Source organism: Myotis lucifugus, unplaced genomic scaffold (genome assembly GCF_000147115.1).
Source record: "Myotis lucifugus unplaced genomic scaffold, Myoluc2.0 scaffold_19, whole genome shotgun sequence".
Lineage (NCBI taxonomy): Eukaryota > Metazoa > Chordata > Mammalia > Chiroptera > Vespertilionidae > Myotis > Myotis lucifugus.
Window position 1 is genome coordinate 4,989,208 of NW_005871067.1, and position 19,618 is coordinate 5,008,825.

The following is a 19,618-nucleotide window of genomic DNA, read 5'->3' on the forward strand; positions in this document are numbered from 1 at the left end:
AAAAATTGAATCCAGAGGGGGGAAACAATAGAAAACTAACATACCTAAAAATATTTTATGTTTATGTTAATTTTCTATTTTTCTTTTATTCACAATACAACTGCAGTCTTTTCAAACAGCATAATCAAAAGGGAGAAACAGTCAAAATAAAGTCAAGAAAAAGTGGGAATTTTCTGAAGCTCCAAAAAGTAACCATCATGTGAAATCCATGAAATGTCTATGATTAGAGTGCAGGTTATTTGCCAAGATCATTGGACATGAGTAGAGAAATGCACTCTAGGCAAACAATGGCACCTTCAAGAAATTAGCAGAAGAGCATGAAGATACACCATTTTCTCTCCTATTCAAGTTTAGGTCATTTAGAAATCTTACCAAGTGATCTTGACACAATTAGCCATAAAAATGTGAGAGAAAAGGCATGCCCTACATAAATCCCTATTACATTACACTACTACCTAGCAATTTTGAAAATACCAAAACTAATAAGAGGAACCAATTTGGACCTTCTTTTCAACATTTTATTATTCCATGCTATCTTTACATGAATTCTAATTGAGATGATCATCAAAACTCACAAAAATTTAGAAACCTTAAAAAATAATCAATAAATAAAGCAATCGCTTCCAAAAATGTAAACTTATAATGAAAAGATGCATTTAAAGTTCCAGGAGAGCCGAAACCGGTTTGGCTCAGTGGATAGAGTGTCGGCCTGTGGACTGAAAGGTCCCAGGTTCGATTCCGGTCAAGGGCATGTACCTGGGTTGCGGGCACATCCTCAGTAGGAGATGTGCAGGAGGCAGCTGATCGATGTTTCTCTCTCATCAATGTTTCTCTCTATCTCTCTCCCTTCCTCTCTGTAAAAAATCAATAAAATATATATAAAAAAAATAAAAATAAAAAAATAAAGTTCCAGGAGAAAATTAAGTGTTTTATTAAAAGAGGATTTGATACAAAACCCAGCTTTATCTATGAAGTACTGCTTCATAATGGTCACTCAAATAACCTCTTATTATAAATCTCTTTTAAAAACAAAATGATGGTGTCTGCCTATCTTCATATTCCATTACAACAGTAAAAATTTTAAGAAAAACCTGAAATCCTTAACCGTGGATTTTAACAAGAAAGCAAATCGTAGGGACTCACAGAACTTTAGAAATAGAACTCCAAAGATCATCTAGTTCAATTCCTGCCATTTTACAGTTAAAGGAAGTGAAGCACCAAGAGATGAAGAAGGAAATCCAAGATCACAAGGCTGCTGTGTTCCTTAAGCAATGCTGATCCAGCCCTAACTGCACATGCCAAGGAAGGTAAGACCAAACAAGCACCTTCTGGTCTTCAAGGGCAATGGAACATGCTTACTTCTATTTGTGCTAGGGGCACAATTATAAAAGGTGAATGACATTCAAAGTTTCCAAGGTGACTTTTTATAAGTTGATTTTTAGAAAGAGGGAGAGAGAGGGGGGGAGGGGGAGGGAGAGAGAAAGGGGGAGGGAAGAAGAGAGAAACATCCACCTGATCTGTTGCATCCATTTGTTGCTCCACCGATCCAAGCATTCATTGATTGATTCCTGTATGTACCCTGACCGAGAATTGAACCCCCAACCTTGGCATAATGGTACGAGGCTCTAACCAACTGAGGAACCTGGCCAGGGCTCAAGATAACTCTTTTCCTCTGCTTGGTATTAAATGAAGATTTCTGCATTACTACCCCCATAAAAAGCTCTCTACAAAAGGAGGAATCTGGAAAAAAGAAAGCCGAATTTCAAAGAAGGAATTTTTCTAACCTAATAAATTACACTTTCTCATGAAAACTGTTATTAGCCTTCCTACACTACACTTACCCCTAACATAAATGTGCGAATGCTGCTTGCAGGTACTCTAGTAACTTGCCAGCAGGACCCACACAGTACCTAAGGCCTATTTTTCTCTGCTGGAGACACTGGAAATGGCCAGGTCTTCACAAGGAACTCACATTCATTTAGAATTTCTAATTAGGGTAACTTTCCATGACTAGGGCACAGTCTAGATGACCAATTATTTTCAGGCCACTTTAGCTGGACACTTTCATTTCCTACCACAGTAACTTTAATAATAATTACATAACTAAAATTCATTTGTATCTTGTCAACCATCTGAAACTAGACAGAGCCATGAAAACAAAAGTTAAAATGAAGTAAATGTCAGAGAGGAAATGTACACACTACATTTTGATCAATCAGAAAGTTTTGTGTTGTTTTTTTTTTTAAGAAAACCCTAGTAGTCAAGCCCAGATGTCAGTGAGGACAATCACCTCTCTGACTTTAAAGTACAAATTCTGCTTAATGATAGACACATATGCACATCATTTTGTTTTATTTTGGCTATTTCTGAGGTAACAAATAAAATAATTCAATTTCTCCCTGAGAGGAGGACAAAAGAATGTCACAAAGCCCCAGGAGACAGTGACTCCCTCACTGTCTGGGAATATAATAGTTCTTTAACAAGAAGAGAACTCAGGATTTCTTAAGAAACATTTGACCCCCATAAACCTAAAAAATTCCTATGCCAAAGACTTCTGAGGTGAAGCAGTCTGAAGTGCTCTTCTGACAAAATGCACAAGCATGCAACATGCACATGCGTGTGTAAACACACTTTTAGAAAAGCAAAAAAAAAAAATTAAAACTAGAATGAAAACAAAAGGGTAAGACCAGGAAATGAGGAAAGATGAGAAATGTAATAAAACTTAAGTGAGAAGGGGAAAGGAAGAATTTTAAGAGGCCAGAAAAGGGAAGCATCAAGGAGAAAGTCTCCCTTTTATCAGAATATATTGCTCCGACATTCTACAAAAATGATATACAACCCTAGACAAAAATGTGAAAATTCTGAATTGTGATTGACTGCCACTTGCATGAGAAGTCTTCTTAGAGGAATTAACCTTTCTGTGCTGGTGGCAACCGAGGACGAGGACGGAGTTAAAAGATACTCTGTGAAGTTTAGATGTAACATTAATGTAACACAGGGCTTGGCAGTACATTAATGACTATAATACATGCACTCAGGCTTTTAAAATAGTTCATGTCTCAAAACCCAAAATGATTTTAGAAGCACGGCTGGAACTGGCAATATCCTTCTTTAGAAATTTTTATCAGAAAAACAAGTTTTCCAAAACAAGCTCAAATCATAACAAAGCAACAATACTTCATAAATACACATACTCGAAAAAAGAGCGGTATAAGCAAATACACTAATAAAATACTTATAACTTAGATCAACTACTTCCCGACTAGTAAAGAATGACAACTGAATTGTAACAGAAAGTTAAATGAAACACTAATAGAACTCTAGTTAATGTAGTTATGGCACCTGCCATGAAGAAAACTAATCTCAGTTTATTTTAGGTGCTAGTTAACAAAATGGTTTTCTAAATCTATTAATGCTGAGCAATTTCCAGGCAGTAAGGATGAAGTAAGTCTCCATTAAATTCTGAAAGCTGATGTTTAGTTTCGCTTCTTTTAATTTAATGCTGAGTTAAATATTCTCCACAGGCATAAAATAAATTATCTCAGTGCCAGAAACAAACTCACCACTAACACTCAAAAATTTTTTCAAAACTTCCTCATTTGGAATTTAAAAGGTGGTTATTAAAGCTTCTCCTCTAATGGTGGGATCTAACTCCTGAGTGGGAGAGAGCCAACTTCACTGCCACTGCTAGCTCCTCGCAAACAAAAAACAGCATTTTTTAAGCTTATCATATTTTTAATAAGGTAATGGGATCATGACATTTACCTGAGTGTTTACAGAGTGCTTTTCTACATTGTTACTACATTTGCACCTCACAACTTAACAAAGCCAAATCCATGAAGGAAGATGACATCACTATTCCCATTTCACGGGTGAGAATAGGCTCAGAGAGGGTAAGTGACTCCTCAAGGTGACCACATACAGCAGGCACCACTGTAGCTGGGACCTCAACAGTCCCTGCACCAGAGCTTTTCCAACCCAATCAATCTAACAACTCTAATTTATAACCCCGTATATGTAGAGTATTTTTTTAACATTATAACTTTCATTGTAGGCGATTTCAATCTGCTGGCTAACAGATAAGTCAAAGCACAAGAATAAAAGGTCAGATATTTTAGTTCCTAATTCTCAACTAGCCAATTCTGTGGTCATTGGATAACTCAGCATTTCAGAGCCTTAACTCTGGGGGACAAAAATGGTTCCAATTTAAAAAAAAAAAAAAAGAGAGAGAGCCAATAATAACAAGGTTATAAAATATCTAAGAGGCAGAAGACTATATATATAGAAAATACCATCTTTGGAAAGAGATCATTTCTGTACGTATGTCAGATATAAGGTATTCATAATACATTACAAGTGTAAAAATCAATGCTTCATTTTAGGATATACAGTGATAACCTACACAGAACTGACTAATAGTCATTTAAGCAAGCTGAGTACAAACTACATGGTTTAAAAAAAAAAAAAAACTATGAAAAAAAAACAATTGAAAGAAAATGTAGAAAGTTCCAAAAAATCTGAATTTTAAAACACTGAGATAATATACAGTACATTTCCTATAATAAATGACATCACACTTGAAAACAATTAAAAAAATATTAGACTTTTTCCCCCACTCTTAACAGCCTTCGCGCTATGGTCCATAATAAAACAAATTATTAAACACTATATCTAAGGGAGAAAAATCCAAAATTAAAAAAAGTTTTCTGTCTGGCTATATGGGATATCTTTAAAGCCACTTCAGAGAATGATTATTAATAAAAAATTATAACTATACAAACCTGCTTATTTTATTAGGAATTTAAAATATGTAACATTCAAGGAGAGAAAAATTAGAAGTGATTATGCAAAAATATTTTTAAAGTGAATACTTACCCAAAATATGCTTGCAAACTGCAAATGGTGACTTCGATTTCCTAAATGATAAGAATATGTGCTCTGCATGCTGGCGTTGTTCATTGTTGACCATGGAAGGAGGTGCCTTGACATTTAAAGAGAAACAAACAAAAAAAAATAGAGCACATGTGTTCAGTAAGGAAGCTTGAACAACAACAATCCTTTTACTCACAATGAAAAAATACTTTTACTTTGTGGAGTGGGGGGACAACAGGAACACAAATTCTTACCTTTTTTTTTTTTTAGGAACTATTAACATGACACTTCATAATAAATATTTAAAATATAGTTTCAGGAAAAAGGAAGAAATTCCTGGCAAGGTTGGGGTCAGAATCCTTTAAAGTTGCCTACATTTTAGAAAGACAGATACTTATCTAACATGCTTTTTGTATTTTTTTAAACCCAGCTAATTTATTACCTTTTATTCCGAAATATATCATTCCATTTAACTTGACCAAGTTCAAATAATTTCAAAATTCTTCAGCACTGGTGAAACTGAATCCAAAGTTACTTTCCTTTCCTAGTCTGTTCCTGCCTTTATCTATAACTAGTAGCACAGTGCACGAAATTTGTGCACATTAAAGGGGGATTAATTACAGCAGTGGTTCTCAACCTTCCTAATACCATGACCCTTTAATACAGTTCCTCATGTTGTGGTGACCCCCAACCATAAAATTATTTTTGTTGCTACTTCATAACTGTAATTTTGCTACTGTTATGAATCGTAATGTAAATATCTGATATGCAGGATGTATTTTCATTGTTACAAATTGAACATAATTAAAGCATAGTGATTAACCACAAAAACAATATGTAATTATATGTGTTTTCCGATGGTCTTAGGCGACCCCTGTGAAAGGGTCGTTCATCCCCCAAAGGGGTCGCGACCTACAGGTTGAGAACCGCTGAATTAGAGGAAATATTTTACTATTGCTATTTGCCCTTTCTCTATAATAGAAGTGTCAGAGATGAAAGAAAATTAGTAAAATGTATATAAAAATCTTCCTCCTGTCAGAGTCTGGGGCATGCTGCAGGAACCAGAGTCAAGTCCCCGCACACCCATAGCGCCTCAAAATTGTGCAAGACCCAGACCCAGCCGGCCCCACGCTTGTCAAGACCCCCGGGCGGGGGTCACAGCCTCAGGTCCCCCATCACGCCCCGCCGGGCAGGGGGCGCAGCCTAAGGTCCCCGGGCACACACCGGGCGGGGGGTGCAGCCTCAGGTCCCCCAGCCCGGGCCGGGGCACACGCCTTGAGGTCCTCCGTCAAGCCCCGCAGGCAGGGGGTGCGGCCTGAGGTTCCCCGTCAAGCCCCGCTGGGCGGGGGGCACAGCCTCAGGTCCCACGGCCCAGTGCTGGGCGGGGGTCACAGCCTGAGGTCCCCCAGCCTGGCACTGGGGCAAGGGGCGTGGCCTGAGGTCCTCCATCAAGCCCTGCTGGGTGGGGGGCGTGGCCTGAGGTCCCCTGTCAAGCCCCACCAGGCAGAGGGTGCAGCCTCAGGTCCCCTTCCCCAGCCCAGTGCCACACAGCCTCAGGTCCCTGCTGATTGCTCCTTAAGGCCCATTACAAGAACTCAGCCTCCGCTGTGGGCACAGCCATCTTGACCATTATGGTGTGACAGTCAATTTGTATATTCCCTCTTCAATAAGATAATAAAAGCATAATATGCTAATTAGACCAGACATCCTTCTGGACAAAGCCAGGGCTGCGAGGGAAGCCCAGGTCCCGGGTGCCAGAGGAAAGCCGGTGCCAGCAGCCAGGGGAAGGAAGGCCTACTCTTGCACAAATTTCATTCATTGGCATAATTTGCCTTCTAAATGAATGAAACTTTTACATCTTCTCTTCTAAAATAAAAGTAACAAGCTTACTGTGATACTTAAGTTGAGACTAGAGCAGCAGACAGAGGTCTCACTTTAAATTTTTCTTTGTTTTCTTTTTTTTACACAGGGTATGGCTTGAATCAGTTTTATTTTTCTTAACTTTAAATATAGAATCTTTGGAAAGAGATCTTTGAATGTTCTCTAAATATCTTCTGCTTCTTACTAATAGACAGCAAGAATCTCTGGCAGCACTTTGCAGAGCCAATAAATGTAGGTGTGAGTTGGCTTTGGGTGTTCCTGATGGCTTTTCAGTTTGTATGTGTGTACCAGTCTCACATTTGGCCAAAACCTCGGGATTCTCCATCAGCATTCCATCTTACTTCAAGGTACTAGGAGAACCTCCTGTCTCCTAGATGGGAGGATCAACTGCCCTTTCCCCAGTGCCCTCTGCAAGAAGAACTTCTCTGCATGGCACATTTCAGCTCCTCTTCAAGGGATGATTTTCTTTCATCAGAAACCTAGAGTCCACGTATCCCAACCTCTCTTGAAGGCTATATCCAGAGTCACTAGCCCAGAAGAAAGCTTGAGTGACCTATATAATTTCTCTTCTGCCAACCTCCTCCTCTATGGCCTTCCCCACCCCCCACCAGCCAAGGGACAGAAATCCTGAAAAGAACTTCTGGACAGCCCTAGCCGGTTTAGCTCAATGGATAGAGAGTCAGCCTGCAGACCAAAGGGTCACAGGTTCCATTCCAGTCAAGGGCATGTACCTTGGTGACAGGCTCCTCCTAGCCAGTTTAGCTCAGTGGATAGAGCGTTGGCCTTCAGACTGAAGGGACCAGGGTTCGATTCCGGTCAGGGACACATGCCGGGTTATGGGTTCGATCCCCAGTGGGGGGCATGCAGGAGGCGGCAGATCGATTCTCTCTCATCATTGATGTTTCTATCTCCCCCACCCTTATTCTCTGAAATCAATAAAAATATTATTGATTAACCATACACACACACACACACACACACACACACACACACACAGTGAGTGGCCAGATTATTATGACCACCTGATGTTTGTAGGCAAATTAGCTATAATTTCGCACTGAAGTTGCTAGAGGGCCAGACCATTATAAATAGGGAAGCAAGTTGTTTACCACGACAGTAGAAATTATAAATAGGGAAGCAAGTTGGGTAAACAACGCAACTCAGTGATTTTTTTCCTGAAGATATATATATATATATATATATATATATATATATATATACTGAGTGGCCAGATTATTATGACCACCCCATCAGTAATTCGTTGGGCCACCTTTTGCCTTCAATACTGCGGCGATTCTTCTTGGCATTGACTCCACGAGATGTTGAAAGGTGATGTGAGGAACCATGCCTGATGAATAGCACTGTCCAGTTCTGTGAGATTTGATGGTTGTGGAACCAGCTGCCTGATGGCTCTTTTAACTTCGTCCCACAAATGCTCAATTGGATTGAGATCTGGTGATTGTGGGGGCCACTCAAGCAAGGTAAAGTCTCCCTCATGTTCTTGAAGCCACTCCTGCACAATACAAGCACTGTGGCATGGCGCATTGTCTTGTTGGAAGAAGCCATCTCCATTGGGATACACCATCAACATGATAGGATGAACTTGAACAGCAACGATACTTAGGTATGTTGTGCTATTCAGACATTGTTCCACACGAATTAAAGGGCCCAAATCATGCCAGGAAAACATGCCCCAAACCATAACACTGCCCTCACCAGCTTGAAGGGTTGTACTCATGCATATGGGGTGCATGCTTTCATGCTGTTTCCGACAAATTCTCACTCCGCCATCTGCATGATGCAACTGGAAACGTGATTCATAGGACCACATGACTTTTTCCAATGCTCAACTGTCCAATCCTTGTGTTCCTGTGCGAATTGGAGACATTTTATCTTGGTAACTGCAGACTGCAAAGATGTTCGAACAGGCCTTCGGCTTCCATATCCCATACGATGCAGTGTACGGCTAATTTGCCTACAAACGTCAGGTGGTCATAATAATCTGGCCACTTACGTTCAAATATATCCCACGTTCAAAGGCTGTTAAATCGCGTTGTTTACCCATATCTTCAGAAAAAAATCACTTCTACTGATGTGGTAAACAACCTGCTTCCCTATTTATAATGGTCAGGTCCTCTAGCAACTTCAGCACAAAATTATAGCTCATTTGCCTACAAATGTCAGGTGGTCATAATAATCTGGCCACCATATATACATATCTACACTAATAAAAGAAACATGGTAATTGGCGTACGACCGCTACCCTTCCCATTGGCTAATCAGCGTATCCTTATGCAAATTAACTGTCAGCCAAGATGGTGGCCGGCAGCCATGCACTGAAGCGAGCAGGGAGGCTTGCTTGCTCCAGTGACGGCAGACTCCAACGTTCCCCGCCTCACTTGCCGGACTCTCAACTGCAACTCTAAGCAACTATCACTATGTTGCAAATAAGAAGCTAAACAAAACCGGCTGTCAGTCAGCCCCGGACCGCAACATTGTATCCATGTTTTCAGCAGCGAGGCCTCAGAGCTAAAGCTGGCCCAGAATAAAAAAAATAAAAAAAGAAAACAAGGAGCGGTTGGGAGCTTTTAGTCAACTGCCAGCAGGAAAACAGCCCTCAGCCCCTCAGCCAGCCTGGCCAGGCACCCCAGTGGGGACCCCCACCCTGATCCAGGACACCCTTCAGGGCAAACCAGCCGGCCCCCACCCATGCACCAGGCCTCTAGTCTATAAAGTAAAAGGGTAATATGCCTCCCGGCACCGGGATCAACGGAGCAGCGAGGCTCCCGGCACCGGGATCAGCGTGACAGGGGGCAGCGCCCAAACCCCCTGATCAGCCCTGCTCTGTGCCTGATGGGGGGGAGCTCCCCAATCCCCCGATTGCCCTGCGGCTCTCTGTGTGACAGGGTGCGGCGCCCCAACCTCCCGCCTCCACGGGCCCTGCTCTGTGTGTGACAGGGTAGAACCATAACCTCTCCATCGGCCCTGCCCTGAGTGTGACAGTGGCGGTGCCCCAACCCCCTGATCCCCAACCCCCCTGAATCGGCCCTCTGTGGGTAATAGAGGGTGGCGCCCCAACCCCCCTCCACGGGTCTTGCTCTGTGTGTGACAGGGTTGAGCCATAACCTCCCCATTGGCCCTGCCCTGAGTGTGACAGGGTGCGGTGCTCCAACCCCCTGATCTGCCCTGCTCTGTGTGTGACAGGGAGGAGCTCCTCAACCCCCTGATCGGCCCTGCTCTGTGCGTGACAGGGGAGAGCTCCCCTACCCCCTGATTGACCCTGCTCTGTGTGTGACAGGGGGGAGCTCCCCAACCCCCTGATCGGCCCTGCTCTGTGAGTAATAGAGGGTGGCGCCCCAACCCCCCTCCACGGGTCTTGCTCTGTGTGTGACAGGGTAGAGCCATAACCTCCCCATTGGGCCTGCCCTGAGTGTGACAGGGTGCAGCGCCCCAACCCCCTGATCCGCCCTGCTCTGTGTGTGACAGGGGTGGTGCCCCAACTCCCCTATCGGCCCTACTCTGTGAGTGACAGGGGGGAGCTCCTCAACCCCCTGATCGGTCCTGCTCTGTGCGTGACAGGGGGCAGCGCCCCAACCCCCCAGTCTACCCTGAGCATGACTGAGGGTGGCATTGCAACCTCCCGATCCGCCCTGCTCTGTGCATGACGGGGCGGCACCCCAACTCCCCAATCGGCCCTGCTCTGAGCCTGACCAGGGGCTGCACTTAGGGATTGGGCCTGCCCTCTGCCACCCGGGAGCAGGCCTAAGCCAGCAGGTCATTATCTCCCGAGGGGTCCCAGACTGTGAGAGGGCACAGGCTGGGCTGGGGGACCCCCCCCCCCCCGAGTGCACAAATTTTTGTGCACCGGGCCTCTAATATATATATATATATATATATATATATATATATATATATATATATATATATATATTCCTCAGGTAAGTATTAACGGGAGGAAAAAAAGAATATCTGGACTTTAGCCCACCAATTTACCTAGTTTGAATAACCTGCTGAGAACTAAAACTAGTACCCATTGCCCTGTGCCTTCAGGGTGATCCAATGGGGCATCATCTGAATAGTGTGTTCCGAGTGGAAAGTGGTGATGCTCATGTAACTGACTAGAACTTCGAGGGTGAAGTGGGGGTTAACTACTATTTTTTTAGGCCATAATCTCTTTCCCCCTTTTTAAAAATTAAATAAGTGGATCAAAATTAATAATTCCATCCCTGCCTTTAAAATAAAAAAATTTTAGCACTGCTTAGCAAAAACAAAAACCCAAATTTTTTTAACCATCAAAAAAAAAGTATTATCAGATAATTCTACCTCAAGTTTTCTAAAATCACCATTAAATTAAAAAAAATTAGAGAATAGTAAAGTCTGGAATTTAAAGAACTCCTATCTGAATAAATTAATCAGCTTCTACTAAAAAACAAAACAAAAAAACACAAAACTTCTGAAGTCTGCCCAGGTTTTTAAATTCTACTTTGTTCTAACAATCTCTCTTCTCAAGATAATACCCTTTGAACCAGACCTACCGAAGCATACAGTCCCATTATATGGTTTGATTGTCTTTGACCCAACTGAAGAGAAGAGACTGCTTATAAAGCCTACCAATCAAAACATGACAATTTTCAATTTGGGAAGAAAGGGAGAAGGCAATTGTAGGAAAATAAACCTTTGTTATTATAACCAGTATAAAGTAGGGAAATCATAATTTCAACTATATTCAAAGAATCTGGAAGACAAACATTTCGCAACCAAGTCCATTAGGTCAATATTCATTGTAAACTATACCAATTATGCAACATTAGTCATTCTAATTTCAGTTAAAATAGTATAAAGAAAAAAAAAAGATGTACATCCAAGAAAAATAAATTAACTTCGATGCTCTGGCCTAATGAAATTAAAGCCAATTCCCACTACTTTTCTTAAGGATACAGCACCCTCTATAGCTCTCTAGGTAAAAGTACAAACATTTCCAATAAAGCATCGTGTCAAACTCTAATAATTTTTTTAAAGCTTTATTAAGAATACACTGTGAACAGCTAACTGCTAAATATATGTTTTTCCTTCCATTTGCAAATTCTTCATTCCCACTATCTTCCCCAATTCAACACTTTGAGTTTGTGTTTTCACAAGGTAATTTCATCATGAATGTCTGCTGGCTATACCCTGAGTAGTCAGCACATTACTAAGCACCAACTACCGCATTACACTGCTGAAAATACAAATCAACTATAGACTACTCAAAAAATTTCTGAGTTATACATTCTTTTTTTCTCATCATCCTTGAAAAGCAGCACTACACAAGCATAATTTTGCAAGTTAATATGCTAGTTTACAAAAAAATATTTTCTAAAGCCAATTGTCTTTGGACACCCAGATATTCACACACTTTATAAAGTACAGATCTGAATATAATTTTACATAATAAAGAATGAGATTCCACTTAAAATGTTTCTATTATTCATGGGGGGGGGGGGCGGGAGAGGGGGAGGAGAGGGGAAGAAAGAGGAGGGGGAGATACAGGGGAATGGGGAGGAGGAGAGGGAGGGAGAGGGAGAAGGAGAAGGAGGAGGGCAGGGAAAGGGACAGGGGGAGGGACAGGGAGAGACAGACATTGATGTGAGAGGGTAGCATCAATCAGCTGCCTCCTGCATGCCCCCTACTGGGGATCAAGCCTGAGACCTGGTCATGTGCCCTGACTGGGAATCAAACTGAAATCTTCTCAGTCCATCATGAGATGACACTCAACTAACTGAGGCACACTGACCAGGGCTGATATTCCACTTATAAAATATCAGACTTCATACACAATGAACTATAAGCTAAAAGATAGAAAGGATCTCACTAACCCTCACAACAATCCTATGAGGTGGATACTATTATTATCCCCATTTTACAGATAAGAAACTTGTACCAGCCAAAAACATGGATAGTAAAAATCTTTGATTCATTCACTAAAGATTTTAAATTAATAAGAATTTGCTAGATTTTCTGTTTCCTTAAGCCTTTGGAACTTACCACTGGCTCCTATCTAAATGTAAATCACTAACACAAAATGATAACTGTTACTTTTTGAATGGGTGGGCTTTCCATTCGTGATGATAATGCTGACTAGATACCTTGAACAACTCTTCTGCTAAAACCAAATAAAAATGGTGAATAAAATATTCCAAACATTTTTAATGTATTGCTGAGCTTACAAGAAATTAAGGAATCCTCAGAAGCTAAAAAGGAAGCAAAAGCAGGGATCTAAAGATGAAAGTAAGCACGCATGCATGCACCCTAAAGACACATCAACCCCAAGTGACCTTGAGTTTTCATTTTGACAGCTGCCCAAGTTACAGAAAAGAGGAGACATAGCCAGGGCCTTCCCAAAGTGGAGATCTAAGAGAACATCCTTCCACATAAAGCTGGGATCTTCAGTAGAAGGGTAAACTATTTTAAAAAACAAAACAAAAAACTGGCCAGTGTAGCTCAGTGGTCGAGCATCAACCAGGAGGTCACAGTTCAATTCCCAGTCAGAGCACATGCCCGGGTTGTGGGCTCGATCCCCAGTAAGGGGCATGCAGGAGGCAGCTGATCAATGATTCTCTCTCATCATTGATGTTTCTCACTCTCCCTCTCCCTCTCTGAATCAATAAAAATATATATTTTTTAATATCAATAATAAATAAATAAGCCAGGCCCTGGGCAGGTAGAGTCAGTGGTTTAGAGCATCATCCTGATATGCCAAGGTTGTGGGTTCGATTCCCAGTCAGGGCACATACAATCAATGAATGCATAAATAAGTGGAACAATAAATCAATGTTTCTCAAAACAATTCTTTTTGCAATTGCAACCAAAAGAATAAAATACCTAGGAATAAACTTAAGAACATGAAGACCTATATACTGAAAATAACAAAGCATTATTAAAAGAGATTGAAAAAAAAATATAACAAAATGGAAAAATATCCCATGTTCATGGATTGGAAGAACCAACATAGTAAAAATAGCCATATTACCTAAAGCAATATGCAGACTTAATGCAATCCCCATCAAAATCCCACTGTCATTTTTTAAAGAAATAAAATGAGAAATCAACAGATTTGTATGGAACCATAAAAAACCCCGAAGAGCCAAAACAATACTGAAAACAAAGAACAAAGCTAGAGGTATCACACTACCTGACTTCAAGTTATACTACGGAGCAACGATAATCAAAACAGCATGGTATTGGCAGAGAAACAGACACACAGACCAGTGGAACAGAATAGAGAGCCCAGCTATAAAACCATATGTATATGCACAGGTAATTTTCCACAAGGAGCCAGAAACACACAATGGAGTAAAGATAGTCTCTGCAATAAATGGTGCTGGGAAAACCACATGCAAACGAATAAAACTGAATTACAGTTTGTCCCCATGTACAATAATTAACTCAAAACGGATCAAAGACCTAACTATAAAACCCAAAACAATAAGTTACATAGAAGAAAATATAGGTACAAAACTTATTGACCTTAGTCGTAGAGAACATTTTAAGAACTTGACCCCAAATGCAAGGGAGGTAAAGGCAAAAATAAGTGGGACTATATCAAAAAAGCTTCTGCATAGCAAAAGAAATTGACAATAAAACAGAGAGGCAGCCAGCCATATGGGAGATGATATTCACACACAGTAGCTCCAACAAAGGTTCAATTTTCAAAATATATAAAGAACTCATAAAGCTCAATACCAAACAAACCAACAACCCAATCAAAAAGTGGGCAGAGGCCCAGCTGAACCAAGAGGTAATGGTTTGATTCCTGGTCAGGGAACATGCCCCGGTTGCAGGCTCGATTCCCATGACCTGCAGGAGGTAACTGATCAATGATTCTCTCTCCATTGATGTTTCTATCTCTCCCTCTCCCTTCCTCTCTAAAATCAATAAAAAATATTTATTTTAAAGTAAACAGAAGACCTGAAAATTCACCTCTCCCAAGAAGACATACCAACAGCCAATAGGTATATGAAAAGATGTTCAATCGCAATGGCAGTTAGGGAAATACAAATCAAAACTACAATGAGATACTACCTCATACCTGTTAGAGTGGGCATTATTAACAAGAGAAGCAATAACAAGTGTTGGAGAGGTTGTGGAAAAAGGGGAACCCTCATTAACTGTTGGTGGGAATAAAGACTGGTACAACCACTATGGAAAGCAGTCTAGTGATTTCTCAAAAAGTTAAGAATAGAGCTACCATACGACCCAGCAATCCCTCTCCTAGGTATACACCAAAAACCTCAAAATCATGTACTTGCAAAGTTATATGCACCACAATGTTCATATAAATATATAAAGAACATTCAGTGGCCAAGACATGGAAACAACCAAAGTGTCCTGTGATAGAGGACTGGATAAAGATGTGGTATATATACACAACGGAATACTACTCAGCCATATGAAAAGATGAAATAGCGCCACTTGCAATATAGATGGACCTTGAGAACATTATGCTAAATGAAATAAGTCAGAAAAAGCTATGAACCATATAACTTCACTCATATGTGGAATATAAAACTGAAACTCGTGAACACAAAACAGCATCATGGTGGTGGGGGGGGAGGGGCTTAATATATGGTGACAGGAGAAGATTTGACTTTTGGTGGTGGGCACATGGTGCACGGTCTTGTAACATAGAAACCCACGTGAAACTTATATGTTCATGTTGACAATGCCAGCACAATAAATTTAATAAATAAAAAGAAACTATTTTTAAAAAATCAATGTTTCTCTCTCTCAAACCAATTTAAAAGATAAATGAATTTTAAAAACCATGGTGAGACTATTACAAAAAAATTACTTTATTACCAAACATTCTGTGACAAGAACCTGAATGAACTTGTCTTGCTAAAAGGATATGTGACAGCTCTGGCTAATGATGTGGCTCAGTTGGTTGGAGTGTCGTCCCTGCAACAAAGGGTCTAGGTCAGGGGTCCTCAAACTTTTTAAACAGGGGGCCAGTTCACTGTCCCTCAGACTGTTGGAGGGCCGGACTATAGTTTAAAAAACAACTATGAACAAATTCCTATGTACACTGCACATATCTTATTTTGAAGTAAAAAAACAAAACGGGAACAAATACAATATTTGTATTTGCATGTGGCCCGCGGGCCGTAGTTTGAGGACCCCTGGTCTAGGTTTAATTCCTGGTCAGGGCATATACCCAGGTTGTAGGTTCAATCCCTGGTTGGGGTGTATGGGAAGCAACCGATCACTATTTCCCTTCCACTCCCTTCCTCTCTAAAATCAATTTTAAAATAATAAAATAAAAATAAAAGGATGTGACAATATTGTGTGCTTTTATGATATCTGTGTAAATATTTTTCTTGATATAGTACATAAATGGATAAATGTTAAAGGTGGGTGTATATATGATGATGAAAAAAATTGTTTTGATCATTCTATTTGGCACTTATAAATCTACAAATGAAAATGACTTATAATTATAAAGTAAAGAATATGGCCATCAAAAACAAAAAAGAAAAAAGAAGAAAAGAGATGAAGGAAATCCTTGAATAAAAAATAAAAAAAAGAATATGGCCATTTTCTCTTCTTCACTATATGGTACAATCAATGTTTTCAACAGTATTGTGTTTTAATGATTCTAAAGCAAAAAAAGAAATCAGAATAATAAAAATCAATAGTCATTTTAACAGTGTGAATGCAACAAGCTGAAGTAACGATGGGACCTATGAGGATTATGTGACATCTGGGACCAGTTTACAAAACAGAATAATGCAAATAGACACACAAACACATTCTAGACCTGTGCTGCCCACTATGATAGCCACTCCCCTGTGTGGCCATTTAAATTAAGTAAAATTTAAAATTTACCTCCTCCACTGCACTTGCCACATTTCAAGTATTCAACAACCACACATGGCTACTGGCTATCATCCCGGAAAATGTATACATAGAACATTTTAATCAACACAGAAAGTCCTATCAACACTGCTGTAGAAGTTTAATTAACTAATATTTACTGAGTGCTTATAATAAGGCTCCCTAAACTTTGACACAACGTCATTTGATACAGTAAAGTACAAAATAATTGTTAACACAGAGCATTTACTATGTGGCAGGCACTACACTAAATACTTTTCTTTTAATGTAAGTGAAATAATTTCATCTTTACAGTAACTCCCTGATAGACATCATTATTTTCCTATTTTAGAGATGAAAAAACAGACACACAGGTTAAATGGCTTGCCAAATGTCACACAGCTAGTCCCAGGTGGAGCCAAGAAGAATCCAGATAGTCTGGCTCCAGATCCTCAATGATATACTGCCTTTCAATTTCTAAATTTTAGTAATTCCCATGTGTGCTTACAATATAGCAACAGGGTGATTGTTCTCCTGTCGTCTGATTAGGTCACTATCATACAACTGGTGCTTTCTAATTCATTCTCTAATCCCTGCCACAAAACTACAAAATAAAGATAGAGCCACTTTCTAATTAATTTTGTTCAAAGATTAGGGTCAAATAATTTTATATTAAAAGGTGGAAACATTATGGATTACTATAAAGTTTCTACTATTAATTGTTTAAGATAAAAAATTCTGAGCTTACACAGCTGTTTTGGAATATTGCCCAGCTTCTCCCAGATATATATATTCACTCTCCTTCACTATAAGTCACTTTGGCATTAAAAAAATGTTTTGGCCCAGCCAGTATGGCTCAGTGGTTGAGTGTTGACCCAGGAAACTAGAGATCACCGGTTCAATTCCTGGTCAGGGCATATGCCAGGGTTGTGGCCCTATCCCCAGTTGGGAGTGTGCAGGCGGCAACTGATCATGTTAATATTTCTATTTCATCGATGTTTCTCTCTCTCTCCTTCTCCCTTCCTCTCTTCAATAAAAAATAATATATATTTTTAAAAATGTTTTGAGCCCAGCCATGTATATTTTATTGATTTCTGTTCATACACATCAGTCCACAAATGCCCCCTATGTGCCAGGCAATGTGCCAGATGCTTTGGACACAACAGTGCTTCAATGATAAGCAAAACCAAACAGAATCCCTGTCCGCATGAAGCTTATAATTCAAAAGGAGTCAATCACAGAACCACAAAAACAGCATAAATTGCAGGTGTAATAAATGTAACTAAGCAAATGGTATTAAGAAAAGAATTTAAGCTAGTTCAGCATGCTAAGGGTTTTTGACAAAGTGGACCACTGCACTAAGATCCAAGGAATTAATTGCTAACTAGGCAAAAGAGGGAGAAGGGTGTCCCAAGCCAAGGGAATAAGTACATAAGTGTAAGGTTCTGTAAAGGGAAAATCAACTGGGATGGACTGGAGTCAAGGCCAACTCATGAGTGTGACCTGTGCAGTCCCATAGGGCCCAACACTTAAGGGCCCATGCTTGATCTCATACTGTTGCCATCCTGAATTTTTAATGATTTTTACCCTTGAACTTGTGATTGTTAAGTGAAGCCCAATTAGACAATGGGGCCTATGTGGGAACTGTGAAGACAGGCTGGTGACCAAACATACACACGAAGGCCTGCAGGCAATCTGGGTGACACAGGCCACCAGGGCGACTGGGATGGGGGCTGGGCCCACACTGGGAGCAGCTGGCCTGTCCAACCTGGGAGCCAGTGCCTGAGGCTCCTGCACAAGTGTTAATCCTCCACCTTAACACTGCAACAAGAATTTAGGCAGTAAACTTTGACAGTAAATTACAAAACAAAGTATACACGGACACTGCTATGGAGCATCAGGGACTTATTCAAATTCTTCCAAGAGTTTAGAATCGCTGGTTTTCAAAACTGCTATAGCAAAGCAAGTGCCTACAGGCTTAGAAATAAAATTAAATTTAAAGATAGTTGTCTTCCATAGAAAAGAATGCTATCATCCTATCTAATAAAAGAGAAACATGGTAATAGGCCGTACCTCCGCTACCCTTCCCATTGGCTAATCAGGGCGATATACAAATTAACTGCCAGCCAAGACGGCGGCTGGCAGCCAGGCAGCTTGAAGCGAACATGAGGCTTGCTTGCTTCAGTGACAGAGGAAGCCAACGTTCCCCGCTTGCTGCTGCCGGCCTCTGAGCTTGCAGTTTGAAACATTGTTACAAATATAGAAGCTAAACAAAACCCCAGAAACCTGCTTTCAGCCAGCCGGGATCTCAGAGCTGGAGTTGAAACAGTGTTTCGATTATAGAACCCAAACAAACCAGATACCTGCTTTCAGCAGCCGAGGCCTCAGAGCTGGAGCCAAGCCTCAGAGCTAAAGCTGGCCCAGAATAAAAAAAAAGAAAAAAAGGAGCGGTTGGGAGCTTCAGTCACCCGCCAGCCTGAAAACAGCCCTCAGCCCCTCACCCAGACTGGCCAGGCACCCCAGTGGGGACCCCCACCCTGAAGGGGGTGTGACCAGCTGCAAACAGCCATCAGCCCCTCACCCAGGCTGGCCAGGCACCCAAGCGGGACCCCCACCCTGATCCAGGACACCCTTCAGGGCAAACCAGCCGGCCCCCACCCGTGCACCAGGCCTCTATCCTATATAGTAAAAGGGTAATATGCCTCCCAGCACCGGGATCAGCGGAGCCGCGAGGCTTCCCGGCACCGGGATCAGCATGACAGGGGTCAGTGCCCAAACCCCCTGATCGCCCTGCGGCTCTGTGTGTGACAGGGGGCGGGGCCACAACCTCCCTATCCGCCCTGCTCTGTTCATTGTGACAGGGGAAGGCACCCCAACCCCCTGATCAGCCCTGCTCTGTGCCTGATAGGGCGGAGCTCCCCAACCCCCTGATTGCCCTGCGGCTCTGTGTGTGACAGGGTGCAGCACCCCAACCCCTGATCGCCCTGCTCTGTGTGTGACAGGGTGCGGCACC

At 41.3% G+C, this 19,618-nt stretch overlaps 1 protein-coding gene across 11 annotated transcripts in view; it reads right to left on the reverse strand.

Annotated features, from left to right (window-relative positions):
• Positions 1 to 19,618, reverse strand: part of XPO4 (exportin 4) — a 137,612-nt gene that overhangs the window by 95,217 nt on the left and 22,777 nt on the right. For 10 of the 11 annotated variants that reach the window (XR_002828429.1, XR_002828430.1, XM_023751185.1 and 7 more), the window contains exon 2: positions 4,876 to 4,981. Coding sequence is in view for 7 of the 11 variants with exons in the window: in XM_023751185.1 (XP_023606953.1) it covers positions 4,876 to 4,981 (106 nt within the window). In the remaining 4 variants the exon portion in view is untranslated. Of the gene's footprint in view, positions 1 to 4,875; positions 4,982 to 19,618 lie in introns of those variants that run through there. The other variant, XM_023751184.1, reaches the window with a different exon arrangement.